This window comes from Sciurus carolinensis, chromosome 18 (assembly GCF_902686445.1).
Source record: "Sciurus carolinensis chromosome 18, mSciCar1.2, whole genome shotgun sequence".
NCBI lineage: Eukaryota > Metazoa > Chordata > Mammalia > Rodentia > Sciuridae > Sciurus > Sciurus carolinensis.
The window spans coordinates 35,940,535-35,955,903 of NC_062230.1; the positions used below are offsets into that span (position 1 = coordinate 35,940,535).

At 51.5% G+C, this 15,369-nt stretch overlaps 1 protein-coding gene across 23 annotated transcripts in view; it reads right to left on the bottom strand.

The window, feature by feature from the left end:
- Positions 1-15,369, bottom strand: part of Rbfox1 (RNA binding fox-1 homolog 1) — a 1,331,252-nt gene that overhangs the window by 307,197 nt on the left and 1,008,686 nt on the right. The window contains exon 1 of one of the 23 annotated variants that reach the window (XM_047533404.1): positions 4,358-4,910. The exons of 20 other annotated variants lie outside the window; for them this stretch is intronic. In XM_047533404.1, coding sequence (XP_047389360.1) covers positions 4,358-4,444 — 87 coding nt within the window. In that variant the 5' untranslated portion in view covers positions 4,445-4,910. Of the gene's footprint in view, positions 1-4,357; positions 4,913-15,369 lie in introns of those variants that run through there. 2 more of the 23 variants (XM_047533403.1, XM_047533399.1) reach the window with 2 other exon arrangements.

Consider the following 15,369-nt stretch of genomic DNA (forward strand, 5'->3'; position numbering starts at 1 on the left):
CCATTCCTACCCAGGGCCCACAGAGACCCCGTCCTCATGAGGCCCCTTCCAAGATTCCTCTAGCTCCTTCTGGCCTCTGTCTTTTTCCTTGGGAGATCTATCTTTAAACACTATCCAATCCCATGGCATCCACAGGGTGGGGAAGATACTGAAGCACCACCTCCATGTCCCAAAGCACTGCCGGGGTGCACCCCACTCCTCCACTCTGCTGGGGGTGCTTGTCCTTTCTGGCCCAGGGAATGCCATCTGCTGCCTCCCAGCCCATCCCAGTCCCACCTCTTCCTGACTCTAAGAAGCATCTGGCTGCACCGTCTCCTGCGATTTCATCAGCATCCCTGAGCACACACCTCAGTCTCAGTTGCAGGCAGGTGGCTAAGAGGGTTGCAGGAGGCCAACAAATCCAGCCCAAATCACAGCTATCCCACTGACATTCTTTATGACCTTGGGCTACTTCCCTTTCCCCATGTGTATGTTTTAGGTTCTCCACATGCAAAAGGAGTCACAAGGTGAAACCGTAATTTCCTTCCCTGAGGCCCCCAAGAGTTATCTGTGTTTTCTTATTCAGAATTTTTTTTTGGGAGGGGTGTTCATTATCAGAAAGGTATTTTAGTGGCAACACTGATTATGTAAAACCCTCAGCAGGACCTAGGACAACACCCTGAAATCAAACACATAAATATTCCCACAGAAAAATATATGAATATTTACAATGACTGGAATAAAGAAAGTCTATAAATAACTGTACATCATTCCAGGTCAAGTCTTGCTCTCAAATGAGATTTGGTGCGAAACTTGAAAAAGGTTTGATTTTCCAGAGCTTTTGGGGACTTAGAACTGTAGATGAGGGATGGCAGACCAATGCTACCTAACTTAATGAAAATGTGCTGAGATGACCCATCGCCATGGTGCACACGGTCCCTGCTGTTTGTGACTGTCATGCCCTCTGGCTGGCTCTGTCATAGTAGTACAGCTTGGGGTCTAGCTGCTCTTTCTTCCACTGGCCTGTGGAAGAATCAGCCCAGTGGCTGTGATTTTGTTCCACCAGGAGTCTAGCACAGTGCCTGATGTCAAAGGAGGTGTGTAGTCAACCAAAACTGAAGTGAAGGAATGTGTGGATGGAAGGATGTGGCTCCACCCACTGCCCCCCAGTCAGGAGGATCGTCTCCCCTAAGATCCAGATGAGACAACACTTTGAGTGTCAGAAGAGTGACTGGCCATGAATGGAAGTGGACGTCTAGTCTGAGGTGTGCTGGACCAAAGATAAACACAGAGCCAAGGGTTCATTAGACCCGGTGCTGATCAAGCAGGCAGGCGAGGTATGAAGCCACTGTTCTGATCACTTGGCAGAGTGTGACCATGACCCATGGCTTCAGCAAGGGACCTTGGCCAGTTTGGAGTTCAAGAATGACTTTGGCAATGGCCTTGACCTCCTTTGTTAGCAGGCCAGATAACCTGCTGATCATTCAAGATGTCGTGAGAAATTTAGAGTAAGTAAAGAGCTCCGTGGGGCATGTACCGGGTCTTCTTATCCAACAAGACCAAGTTTGAGATCGCTACATGGCGGAAGGACATCATGCTTCTGCAGGCTTCTTGGTAATACCACTCGTTTCCTATTCCTTTTGGCCTCTTAGCGTCCATTGAAACAATCCAAACTGGCTCAGCTCAATCCTCTAAATTCATTCCATGATTATCTACATGGCTAGCTGGATAAACTAGTTGGCTAGATGAATTCAACAAGTGAAGACATAACACAGTGGGTTCGGGGACTCCAATATGGCAGAGTCCGGCTTTCCTGGAAGGTGGAAGGAAGGATCCAGGGTAACCACCGAATCTGCTGTAAGGAAATATTCTGTAAAAGGAACTTCCCTGAAACCGTGAGGAAACTCGGCCTCCACTGTCTTTGCAGGATTAAGTGAAGGCTTGCTCAAAACTTGGCAAAGCAAATGATTGGTCAATTATTTTTTTTCTTTAATTGGCAGAGAAAGATAGGGCCGTGTTGGTCTGGATTTAAGTGGCACTTGAGGATATCAGGAAAGGGGTCCTCTTCTGCCACAGCGCTCTTGGTTGCTGAGCATGGAGAGACCTCGAGAGGTATCTCAAAGTCTGACAGTACAGCCTCCCAAGTGTCCCAGGTCTCTCTGCTCCTACAGCTCCAGGCTGGGGCAATCCCTGCCAAGGATGGGGAACACGCTCTTTATTTTGATCACTTTAATGTCTTGCTGGTGACATTACGCAGGGGCTGATGGTACCTTGATTGCCTTTAGCAAGGTCTTGTGTCTTGAGTTGGGAAGAAACCAGCAAGGTCAAGGACGTGGTGAGTGAGCCGTGGGAGTGACCGGCAGGCCCCGGCGAGAGGGGCATCACTGAGCAGTGCCCGCGACAGCTGCGGCTCTCTCTCCCTCTGCATCTGCCCCACCACTCGCAAACGTGACCGCGGTGGGGGTGCCCGAGGGTACAGGACGCGGCTGTCTCAAACGCCAGCAGTCCAGCCAGCTCCTCTGGCCCAGCCCATCTGCGCGTGCCAGCGGGGAGAGGGGAGCAACACGGAGCACGGCCCGCCCGCGGGTCTGAGGGTCCTCACTGGCGGCCACCCTGACGCGTGGGCCACTGGTGAGACACCATCAGCTAGGAGAATAAATGGGACCAGGCCGAGTGAGTCTAAGAGCAATCCCTTGCTCCATCCCCAAGTAACTGGATACGTTTCTCGAACGCTCTACAAAGGAAAAAGAAACAGGGCCTCCCCAATTTCTCAGCTGGCCCTTTGCGTCTTCTCATCTATCACTGGGGTAATATGTCCAGAGTGGCATTTCGTAATGACAGCAACATTCCAGCAAATCGATAGTTATTTAATTCCCAACAAGCTCTCGAGTCCATTAAACCTGATTACATTCACCCATTTCAGTGGGTGCCGTTATTTTTCCTACACCGGCACTTAATCCATAACAGGAACTTATGAGAACTTTCAGGAGCAATTTCAGCATCAATCAGCATAGAGTGAGCGGCACGATTTGCCTGTAATTATTTATCGGCCGGGGCGGCAGAGGGTCTGACAAACCTGCAACCGCTGACCTTCACCCCAAGTTTGCCATAGAAGCAAGAGGCCTGGCGCTTTCCATTCTCCATCGAGTCTGTTCCAGAAGCAGAGTCCTGCCTACCTGGCTACCCTGGCCTGCCCATGCCAGGGAAGATGGAGCCCTGTCCACTAAGGGCCATCTCCTGGTGGCCCATCTACACGGAAGACAGAAGCCACCAACTGAAGCAGAGGCCACCCACCCAGAAGATTTTGCTGATATTCAGAATCACCCCTGAACAGCTCTAACCACCCGGGCTCTCTAGTTCACAGAAGTAACAGCCAAGGAGTCGGAAAAGGAGACAGAAGTAGCATTTGACCAGAATCCTCCCCAGAAATTTTAATTAAGGCACGAGAATGTTGCCGAATTTTTCAAACACAGGGACCTGGGGTGCACAGCGAATGGGCAGGGACATACTAAATAAGGTTTTTCCTTTCCAAGAAAAGGAGATGCAGGATTTATTACAAAGGGGTGACTATTCTCAACGAATAACAATGAGAGCCACCTGGTTCGCCACCGCGGCTGGGCTCTGTCTAGGCCAGCTTCCCAGACCTGGCCCCGGGAGCGGCGCTCACAACACACAGGACCGACTCAGGCTGAGGGGGAGAAGCAGGTCCAGGCTTCCCACCGCAGAAGACCCGCTCTGCACAGCAGTGCCAGCTGAACGCCAGGGCCGATTTCCACCCTCCACGCTCTCGTCACCCTTAAGATGAAACAAGCGGTGTGGGCCTCCCAGCACGACCTCCAGCTGCCTGTCGGAACCAGCGAGGGAGCGTCCCCACTTGTCTCAGCCCCGCCACCCAAATTCAGGCCCGCCAGTGGGGGAGCTTTCTCTGAAAACAGACAACCCATGCGGGGGCGACCTGGGGATGGCGGCCTGCTGGGCGCTCCCTCCATTTCCCAGACCAGGGCTCTTCGCCACGTCATCTCGTGATAAGCTGCTTGGCCTCGTGATCTGCTCGGGGAGACCGAGCCCCTCAGAAAGCTGGGAAGGAGCGCACGTCTCGTGCCCCGTGGTCAACCTCCCGAAGCAAAGGCATGAATGTTAAACAGCAGTCAGATCAATACAAGCAAATATAGCTCAACTACACCATTTATTCAGCCATGAGAGATGTCAATAGCCAGATTAGGGTGATCCATCTTTTTGATTTCCTACTGTCTTCTCACTGACTACACGAGGGCTTTTTCCTGTATTAAAAGTGTTTGCTTTCTCAACCATAAAAATTCCAATTATTACTCTCAGCGCTCTGGAGTTAAGTTGCTGCCTGGCAGAGACCTTGAGTTACCTGAATGGGTCCAGGGAAGTAGGGTGCAGCTGGCAGGATCATGGGCACACCGTAGGAATGCAGGAGGACCCCTGGAGACGCCAACATGCTTAAACGCAGTGCTTGTCCCTCTGGGGCTCAACGCATCCAGGAGAGTTAGGGGGCTCTATGGACCCGACTTCCTCCCAACTACAAAGCCGAGAGCCAAATGGCTTCCCGTCAGGAGAGCCAAGCGCTCGTCAAGCCGAGAGGGGAAAGAAAGAAAATCCGCATCAGCAACTCTTGATGTGAAAGTTTTCTTCCCAGACGACGAAGAGCCGCAGCAGCTGCAAAGTTGAAGCTACCAAAATGGAAGGTGCTATTTTGGGCACGGCTTGCCTAACGCGACTAACCAAACACTCTTCACTAACTTAGTTCCCAGAGAGAGCGAGAGAAGAATGTGGACCGGCTCTGAGATAACCCATCCTGCCCTGGGGGTCCAGCCCCAGGCAAGGGGGCCGGTGCCCCTGGGAGTTTGCAGCTGGGAGAGGGAAGCTCGCAGGCTTATCCACGGCCGCTGGGAACCCAAATCCCGAGCAGGTTACCGTGGGCAGCCCTGGGCGCCGGTCAAAAATAAACCCAGGCGTCTTCAGCCTCTCCTCTCTCCCTGGCTCTCTCCGATTTCCATTTTAAAGGGGCAATTTGTAAATAATACAATAATCCTGCCAGCTAATATTTACACAGGGCAGGCGACGTGCAGAGATGGAGCAGATTACTGACAAGTTCTCAACAACTGGTGGAAGTAAGTGCTCTTCCCCGTCCTGGGGAATGGCAAGGAAACCAGCCTCGCGCTGGCTCAGGGGTCACGGTGGGCTTACAGCTTGCAGGGGGCTGGGCTGCGATCCGCACGCACTTCCGAGCCAGACCACCCCACCTCGACCCTGTATTTTCTGCTGTGATGGAATTTCACATGCTTCACATACAATTTTTTTTTTTTATTTTAAAGACATTCTTTATTCTGAACTTTCAACTGTGATACATTCGTCTGCCAGACATTAATGAGAGTTGTGTCCCCGTTCTCAGAGATTCAAGGTGCATCTAATGTGTCCCAAAATGATGAGTGAGAAGCACCGCCAAAGAAATGTTGGAAATATCTTTCTCGTGTTGGAAGATGCCCAAAGCATTGTCGGGGATGTGCTATGTGGTGGTAGATAAAGTCCCAAGGGATATTTGAATGGGTACCATGCTGACCGGGGTGTCCCAGTTACTAGCTGTGTGATCTCGCACAAGTTACTTAGCTTCTCTGAACTCCAGCTTCCTCATTTGGAAAACTGAGATGATAAATGTCCCTACTTCATAAGGTGGTGGGGTAATTACATAAAGTCCCCGTCACCATATCACAGCGTGTACAAGACAGGGGGCTAGGAGCTATTCTCCTTATATATTTCCTGTTCTTCTCCTAATACTTGTTGTAGACACATCTTTTGACTTCAGAGTGAAGGCTCAGATGACAACCAAAGGGTCACTCTGCTAATCTTATACTGGGGAAGCACGTGGGTGCGTTTAGAGTTTACAACTTTGAGAGCTGAGATATAAAATTCTGATGAAGTGAGTCCCTTCTGTGGCATCCCAGGCCCAAGGAGCACAGAAAATCACCGTGGACCGAACATCCACTTGGCCCTTCCACCTCTCACGCTGCCCAGGCCACACGACAGAGATTTTGTCAAAACGTGGGGAGCATCAGACCCGGCCAAGCACATTCAACTATCGGCTCTTCCGAGATCCAAAATGTCAATACTTCCACTCTGAGATGGCTGAGGTGTTTTTACACTACACTAATTTTAGTTGCCTGGTGTAGCTGCATAATCACATTCCTAGATAACGACGGTGAACCGAGTTTGGCAGAGAATTCAATTATTGAGGGCTGAGTTTGGGCCATCTTGACAAGGTTCTCTGTGACTGATTCTCATGCACTGTGTGACCACACTGCACAACTCAGAAAGCCCAGGAACAGCTGTGAGCTGACCCCTCTTACTCAACAGCCCGATACCGTTGCTAACTTTAGCTCTGGAGTATGACTTTCAACACCGCATTTCTGAGAAGTTACCAGAGAGGACAGAAGCAGCGGCCTGGGACGGGCGTGTTTTCGAGTCTGCTCCGTTTAGTAACCACAGGTGGGAGAGCTTTGGTTACTTAGGTAAGGCCAGGACAGGTTGACCATGGACTCCTCTGTGCTATAAAGTGGAAAAGAACACTGGTCCAGGGGCAGCACTCTTGATTTAATCATGGGGCTCTCAGTGTCCCGAGAACAGAAGTGATGAGATCCATTTCCTGTTCACCAAGAATGGTCGGAGACGGAACGTGTTGTGGTGTTTTGTGTAGATCATTGATGTACACGCACACACTGTTCTATGGAAGAGGCTGCTGATTCCCTGTTCCAGATAGAACATGGAGTAAAGGACACTCGGGACATGGAGCACAACAGTTTTTGCTGCTCTCCAGTAATAAGCATCTTCTTTCACCTCCTGAAGCCAAGGGTCACCTGGTGGTTCTTTTCACTTTGCCTGCTGGGAAGCTCAGAGTCCAATGAGAGGCTCCATTCTGTCTGCTGTGTTGGCTTTCGCCATCTGCATATTTGTAACCCTGTCTTCATGCCCCTATCACCTCCAGCCCCAACCACAATATAAATTTTCTATTTATATGTTAATGTCCTATAAGGTTGCACTATTTATATTTTTGAAAATGCATTGAATGTACCCTTGTTCTAAACCCAGCACAAATAATAAAGCATATCAATAAATAGCCACCACTGATCGAAACCTCTTTTTCCTAACGGGGACCTGTTTCCCTAGTGGGACACACCTAGTTGTTCCAGGCTGTGACTGTTTTCTTCTCGAGTCCTCCATGAAAAGGCAGATGCTACATTCAAGGTGTCTCCTGCCTGGAGCTGGTGCGCAGGGTCAGCGGCTGGCTGCCTAGTGGGCAGCACCAAGCTCATGGGAAACTGAAGGAACTTAAAACAGTGCAGCTGTGGAGTGAAGTAGGAGGCGAGGGAGAGAGTGGCATTCCCGGCAGTGATGAGGGGCGGCAGCAGCCCTCCTTAGCACGCTGAATCCCAGCAAAGGCCTGGGTCCGGCTGTCGCAGGCGGACCCTGCAAGCTTTTGGGGCAAACATTTAAGTCCCATATATTTTCAGTGCTGTGACCTCTGACTCCGTGGCCGCCCGCTTCCCGGCTGCCACGCCCGCCACCCAGGAGCACTCACGGGTACCACGGGAGGGAGTCGCTGCGGCTGCGTTTTAATGACACTGATGGACGAACGCTGACACGTAAACTTCCCGGCCTTTCCTTCCTCTTATAGAATGTGGAATATTCTTTTCATTTTCTCAAGCATTTGAAAGCATAATAAGTATTCTTAGCTCCGGGATCGTACAAAAACAGGCGACGGTCCAGGTGTGGCTCCCAGCCTGTGTTTCACGGGCCCTCACCTGGAGCAAACCTCTCCTCACAGAAGTAGGATTCCACAGGCAGCAAACACAGGGTCCCTTCTCATTCTCTTCTGCTTCATTACCCATTTCTTATCTTCCCTGGGGCTTTCTAGGTGGCTATTTGGTCAATGGTCCCTGTGCCAGGAATTTTCTTTTATTTATTTACTTACTTATTTATTTCCTTTTTTCCAGTGGGGAGAGGGTACCAAGGCTTGAACTCAGGGGCACTCGACCACTGAGCCACATCCCCAGCCCTCTTTTGTATTTTATTTAGAGACAGGGTCTCACTGAGTTGCTCAGTGCCTCGCTGATGCTGAGGATGACTTTGCACTTGAGATCCTCCTGCCTCAGCCTCCCAAGTCACCGGGATTACAGGCGAGCACCACCGCGTCCCGCTTATTCATTTATTTCTTATCCGGCATGTGACAGGCCGATCTCAGCCCTTCCCCGGAAGAACTTCTCCCACCGTTCTCCACCTTCCAGGACAACACTCTGCTCTGAACGTACTTGCTCTGGCTCCCAGATACGCATCTCCTGCCCAGACCTTCAGAGTTCACCTGAGGAAGGTTCTGCCCGTGGTGGCCCTTCTGAGTGGCAGTCACCCCGAGACCTGGACATCTATGTCAGAGGAGAAGGAGGCCAGAGACAGAAGTGTTGGTGGAAGAATAAGGAGGAAGCATCCAGGAAAGACCCCTTCTCCTGGTTCCGTGGCCAAGAGTGCCAACTGCAGCCTTGGGGACCAGATCCAGGCCATCGAAGGCCACCATGATGTTTGGTCTGCACAGTGAGAGGAAGGGCTGAGCCTTTAAGGTGGGAGCCTTCCCTGTCAAATTCAGAGTGGCCATGTCCCTTGAAAGGCCTGGAAGACACAGGCACGCTGGGCCCACGTCCTGCCCAACACTCCGTCAAGCCCGGGGAGGGGCTGCTGTCCCGAGAGGCCAGGAGTCTCTGTCACTATTCCCATCATTCTTCACAAGCTTCCCAGAAAGAAGCTGAGCATCGGTTGACACGGGTGACCAGAAAACAAAATGGAGTACGACCCTGGCCCCACGGGGGCACGATGTCTAATATCAACTGCATTTTTTATCTCTGGGATATGACGAAGTTTATCTCGTCATGAAGATCTGTAGGTCACCGACTCACACGACCCGGTCTCCAGGCAAAGCTGGGTGACGGTGAACCCGCAGAGAGTCCCTGACGTTCTGCACGGCTACCTCTCAGATTCCTGCTCATGCAGAGGCCAAGGACTCGCGTCCGTGCAAACCCGCTGGCCGGGTGCCTTTGCAAACACCTCTATGAATTCCACTTTCCCCTCAGACTTGCTTGCGAGGCAAAATGTCCTCCTTCCCTGCCCGTCCGTCCCTCCCTTCAAGTCCAACCTTGCTGGCATAAGTCAAAGGGCACTTTTTCTGCAAAGCCTTGGTCGCTGCCCCAAGCAGAGCTCACCACTCCACCGCCCGGTCCGGAGTCCTTCCAGCATTCCGTCAGCTCCGGGTCTGCTCCCATTGTGTCAGGACCCTGGCTGCACCTTCCAGAAGGCAGGTGGACCCCAATGCAGACGCACAGTGACCACTCTCGTTCTGAGAGTGACCAGGCATGTGAAACTTCCCCAGGGGACTGTCTGGGAACACATCAGTGACCGCCAGGAGCCACCTGTACCTCCAAGGTCATCCCAGTGACCTAGGGGCATGGCGGCACAGTAGAAAGAGCGTGAGTTTGAAGCGGGAGAGGCTGCCTCGGGTCCTGCTTCCCTGTCCGGTGTCCGACATTCTCAGGTCGATGTGCTCAGTCCGGATCCCTGGTCTCCACAGGGGTGATGACGCGGCACAGCGCCGGGCCGCTCACAGGTGTGTGGTGGCAGTGGAGTGACGAGCTGCACGGGGGCGTCCCTGGCACTCGGAAGATGCTCAGGAAGTGCTGGTTTATTTTTATTTCCTCCTTCGGGATGTCTTCGGTGCACCGCTGCAAGATGACGCCCTGCCCTCTGCTCCTCGGGTCAGGGCTGTCCCCACAGCGCCCGGGGACGTCTCCCTTGGAGTGTGCCCACTGCTCTTCCTGCGCGGTCACTTCCACGGGCAGCCCCGACAGGTGCCCCAGGCTCCCCACTTCCTCCAGCGCTCGTGATGCCTCTAGCCAAGATCCTGAGCTACCAACCGTGACCCGACCCGGCATGGTCAAGACCCGACGGTGGTCACCACCAGGTCAGCTTCCATGGCCTCTTCCCACCACCTCCTCCATCACTTGGTTTTCCCGCCTTTGTCCCAGGGCTGGGCGCAGACCGGATGCTCATGAGCTCTTGGGATGACCCCTCTCCTGCGGGCTGAGATGGAAGTGCAGGGAGGACAAGTCACCCTCAGGGTTTAATGAGAAAATGTCCGCCTGTGCATGACCAAGGAGCAGGCCTCGTTCTCTCTCCCCAGTTCTGACTCCTGCAAAATCATCAAAAGTGAGCCCTCCGGTGCAGCAGCATGACCCCAAATTAATAAATACCACACCTCGCCAGACACGCGCGCCAGTTCCGTCTGATCAGACAAGAACGGGGCCCGGAAGAGCTCTGCTTAGCGGGGACCTGGAAGAGCCAGTCCTTTGAGATGTCACCCGAGGTTTATATTCCTGAGTGCTGGGGACGGACAGGCGAATTTCCAAAGAGCGGGCAGCTGGGCATGGCACCTGAGCCACAGCAACATCAGCCTGAGGACTGAGCAGGCCAGACCTGGGCAGGAAGAGCTTCCACAGCGGCACAGGCAGGACGGCTGGGCCATCCGTCAGAGCTTCCTCTAGTTACAGCGCCCCCACTGGACTCCCTGAAGAGAAGCTGCCTCCCCCATCCAACCTGGACCACTCTCAGTTAATACACAGACATGTACTGGCACACGGCAACCCTGCCCGAATGGCGAGTGTGCAGGAAGCATTGATATTCTTGATGCATGACTACCCTCTCACTGTCCAGAATCTCTTCACCATGCTTCACCCCCTTGTTCAGCATAGCAAAGAACTCAAACTCCACCTACGTGAGATGTCCGATTTCCACCAAGTACTAGCTGTGTGTTCTCCTGTACATTACTTAACCTCTCTGTGCCTTGAATTTATTACCTATAAAATCAGAGTTTGATCCATAATTAGAACTCCTGGAGTAGTATGGTGACTTAAATGAAGGACAGCTCATAGCAGATATCTGGGTGCTGGCACTTGTCAGTGACAACAGAATTAACAGCAGCTGGGTTGGAGTGCCAAGACAGGAACATCGAGACTCCTCCTCCTTATAAACAATAATTGGTTAAATAAAATCGTGCTCACCAGTGCACCTCAGGAAGTACCTTCTTGTTCAAGACCTTATCTCCTTCTTTCATGTTCCAAATCAAAAATTGAAATGAAGGTACCAAGGAAGGGTACGTCTGTGGCCTCTGCATGGAAAGTGAAGTTTGGGAACCACACTTAGAAACCCAAGTTCACGTGGACTGTGGGGATGAGGCTGGTGCCTTCCAAACGGCAGAAACCCGAAGGGTCCGGGACACAGGGTTACCCTACCCAGCAATACTGCCCCACCTCCAAACATGGCTATGAAAATGCACAAAGAAAATTCCAGTAGGTCTTATAAGTGAGGAGGCTGCTGATTATCATTAGAAACTTGAGCCTCAGCGGTACAGGCAGCACCGAGCTTCTCTTGCTTCATTAAGTGCTTCTTGACCTGATTCTCCTCTGAAAGCCAGACTGACTGGCTGAATGAGCAAATCTAAGAATATCAACCCTGCACATCACCTCTGCTGAGATCGGCAATGCTTCAGGAACCGACCTCTGACCTGTCTGGGGATGAATGGCAACCGAGTTTGAGAATGAGTTGACCTTGCTTGAGGCAAACGGGTACTCCCCGAGGACTCTCAGAATGGGGGATGAATAATCGCTGCTCCCTAGAACTTCCTTGTGTTTCTTGGCCCTCTGGCCCTCTGAGCTGCAGGTGCCTGTGGAAGCTGGCACAGAGAACATTCCAAATAGCATGAGCCTCCAGGACCAGGGGTGGAGCTTTTCTGTTCAGACCCCAGGCAGCTGCCGAATGGCTGAGCCACCTGAGCTCCGAGTGCTTTGTTTCGTGCTTAGCAATAGAGTGCCGGGGCCGCCAGCTCCCCAGGCAGATCCACACGGCAGAGGCCTCATTAGAGGCTTCACTGTAAAAGAACTCCATGGTCAAATAAGTCAGAGAGGTTTAGCTTGTCCCCTCCCTCTTGGAGACTCATGCTGACTCTTAGGATATAAGCATCTGGGAAATAAAACTGACCTTGTTAGATCCAGGCTTTCCAAACCAGATGATTGACATGCCATTCATCCTTCCTTCCATCCATCCATTTACCCACCCACTCATCTATTCATTCAACCAACCATCCATCCATCCAAGCACACACCCATGTATCCACTGATCTATGCTGTTAATCATTCACCCAGCTATTAACCATATCCAACCTATCATTCAACCATCCACCTATCTGTCCATTCATGCATCTACGCATCTATCCACTCATCTATCCATCTACTCATCCACCCATTCATCCACCAATTTTCATCCACCATCCATCCATCTACTCATCCATCTGTCCATCCATCCACTTATTCACTCATCCATCCATCAATTGATACAACCATCCACCATCCATCCATCCATCCATCCATCCATCCATCCATCTACCATCCATCTGCCATCCATCCATCCACCCACCCATCAATCCATTTCCATCCACTATCCATCCATCTGTCCATCCATCCACTTATTCACCCATCCATTCATCATCCATCCATCCACCATCCACCTACCATCCATCCATCCACCATCCATCCATCCACCAACCATCCATCCACCATCCATTCACCATCCATCCATCCATCCACCATCCATCTACCATCCATCCACCATCCATCCATCTACTCATCCATCTGTCCATCCATCTACTTATTCACCCATCCATTCACTCATCCATCCATCCATCACCCAACCATCCACCATCCATCCATCATACACCTACTCATCCTCCATTTTATTGTCTACTTGGCTATCTGGCATGGAGAATTAAACATGTGTCCGCCCTGTGCTTATCTGTATTTTCTCTTCTTTCCCTTCTCCTACTTCTTCATCATCAGAGTTGCCACCACTTGTTCAAGCAGGATCTGTGCCAGAAGCTACCGTAATCCCACCTATCTACTATCTCAGTTTGTCCCCTCTGCTCCTACAAAGTAGGTTCTGTTAAAGTTAAGACATTGCCAAGAAAAAAATCAGGCACTGAGAGGGGAAGTACCCTGGCTGAGGCCATCGGGTCTGCCGAGGGCAGAGCGGGGCTTGAGCTGAGACCCTCTTGCTGGCTGCTGAGAGGAGCTTTTCTAGCATGTGGCGCTGATCACCTACTGAGAAAGGCTGGCCTGGGCCAGACTCAGTCTGAGTGGCCTCTTAACATCCTTGTCCTTCAAATCCTCACTCAGTCTCTACCACCTTCAGGTGACCGGCGGCAGCAAGCTGTAAAACCAAGGCAGCAGAACAAGGAGAAGACCTCCAGGCCTGGAGGAAAACTGGCCTCTGCCACCTTCCTGAGTCTTCAGGAAGTGGGGACTCAGAACAGGCCCCAGCACCTGGCGACGTCCTCATCCTGTGGGAACCCAAGCCGGAGGGGTCAGGGCAGGATGGCCGAGGAGGCCATCCCTTGACCTCTCTTTGTGATGCTGAGGCACGGGTCCACCTCTGGGGCTGGACCGACCTTGACTTTCCCCCGTGTTGAGACCTCTTCTCAGGGTGAGGCAATGGTTCCTGATTCTTACTTTTTGATGCATAGACCACTTCAACAATTTTCTCCTCATCCCAGGAAAACTGCATATAATTCACACTACTTTCCATGTCACTATAGCGAGTGCTTGATCCTTCTGAGACCCACCCGTGGCTTCTGGCAGGACCTCCGAGTCGCTCTCAGATTTTAAGCCACGCAGCCAGGTGTGCAGTATTCTTAAAAAGAAAGGCCTTGGTAAAGTCAGGGGTGCTCAGGTCCATGGCTGCTCTCACAGGAGACCAGGCGACGGCCTGGGACTCTGTGGGGCTGCCACTCAGAGGGCTCTCCTCGCAGCTTGGCAGGGAGTGATTTTGAGGGCCAAGCAGCTTGGGGAGGTGCCCAGGTATTCTGGATCGCAGAACCAAGACGGTCACCAAGAGGTCCAAAGCCAAATCCTTGGCCCTCCTGTCCACAGATGATCACGTCACGGCAGGATGTGACTTCTCTGGGTCTGAGCCCTCCCTCCAGCTCCAGGCCAGGAAGCCAACTCCAGCTGTGAGCGGGGACCAGGCAGGACAGGGAACCTACCCAACAGGGCTGGGGCAACGGGAGGTGGACACACACCTGGGTTCTCAGAGACTCTGCAGCAAGGGACCCAGGGCCACACCAAGCCAGGCTGCACAGCTGAGCTGCCCATCTGAGGATTAGCCAAGGAGCTGACCCTGCAAGATGGTTTCTACGGGATGTCATGGCCAGGCAGCTGGTGGCAACAGCGGGCATCTGACAGGTGGGATTTTCAACTTCCCAGATTAGCAGTGTCCTTCTGGGACACTCTGGGGACATCAAAAGCAGATCCTCCCTGAGTGACCTCATTTCCTTTATGACTCTTACACTACAATCTATTTTTAAATATATTTTTTAACAAACCATAGAGACCATGTATTATTTGCCAGGCAACTTCTAGCCTCTTTGGGTATGAATGCACTTACTCTTCATAACCCACCCTGTAAGGTAAATGCTCTTTCAACCCTCACAGAACTGACAGGGAAACTGAAGCACAGAGAGGTTACACAACTTTCCCAAGGTCACACAGATCACACAAGCTGGTGAATGAGGTGAATCTCTCTCTATAGCCCCTGCCACGTGGTCTCTCCAGGAAATACATGTTTTTCTAAAAAAAATTCTACTTCATTCAGACTCTAATTTACTAATAAAAAGCAAAATTTGAAAAAAAAATTAGTAGTATTGTAACACACTGGCTAACAACACAGGGACTGAAGCCATGTCCAGTTTGAGATCAAGTTCTGGCTCCAACAATTCCTGGCTATGTGGCCCTGGGAAAGTTACTTAACCTTTCTGAACTCCAGTAAATTCTCTTAAAAATGGAGGGTCACATTCCTTCCCTCACAGGGTTACTGCAGTGAGTGTTTGAATTTGGTGGGCTTGAGTCCTTCTGAAGTGGCAGGGCTCTGTTCAGGGTTAGCATGAGCACGTCCACTCTGACGCTGACCAGAACGCCAGCCTTTAAGGGACAGCTCGCTCACCCCCCGTTGAGCCCCAACTCTCCTGCTTTCATCACTCAGGAAATTCCCTCTTTTGCTTCTTTTGTTAACACTTTTCTAGAATTCGCTAAGTGCTAAACAAAATTTTCACCCCTTACAGGCTTTTTTTTTTTTTTTTTTTTTTGGTACTAGGGATCCAACCCAGGGCTTCACATAATACCAGGCAAGTAAGTGCCATACCATGTACCGACGTCCCCAGCCATCACCACCCCTTTCATTTGGAGACAGAGTCTCATTAAACTATCGAGGCTGGCCTTGAAATTG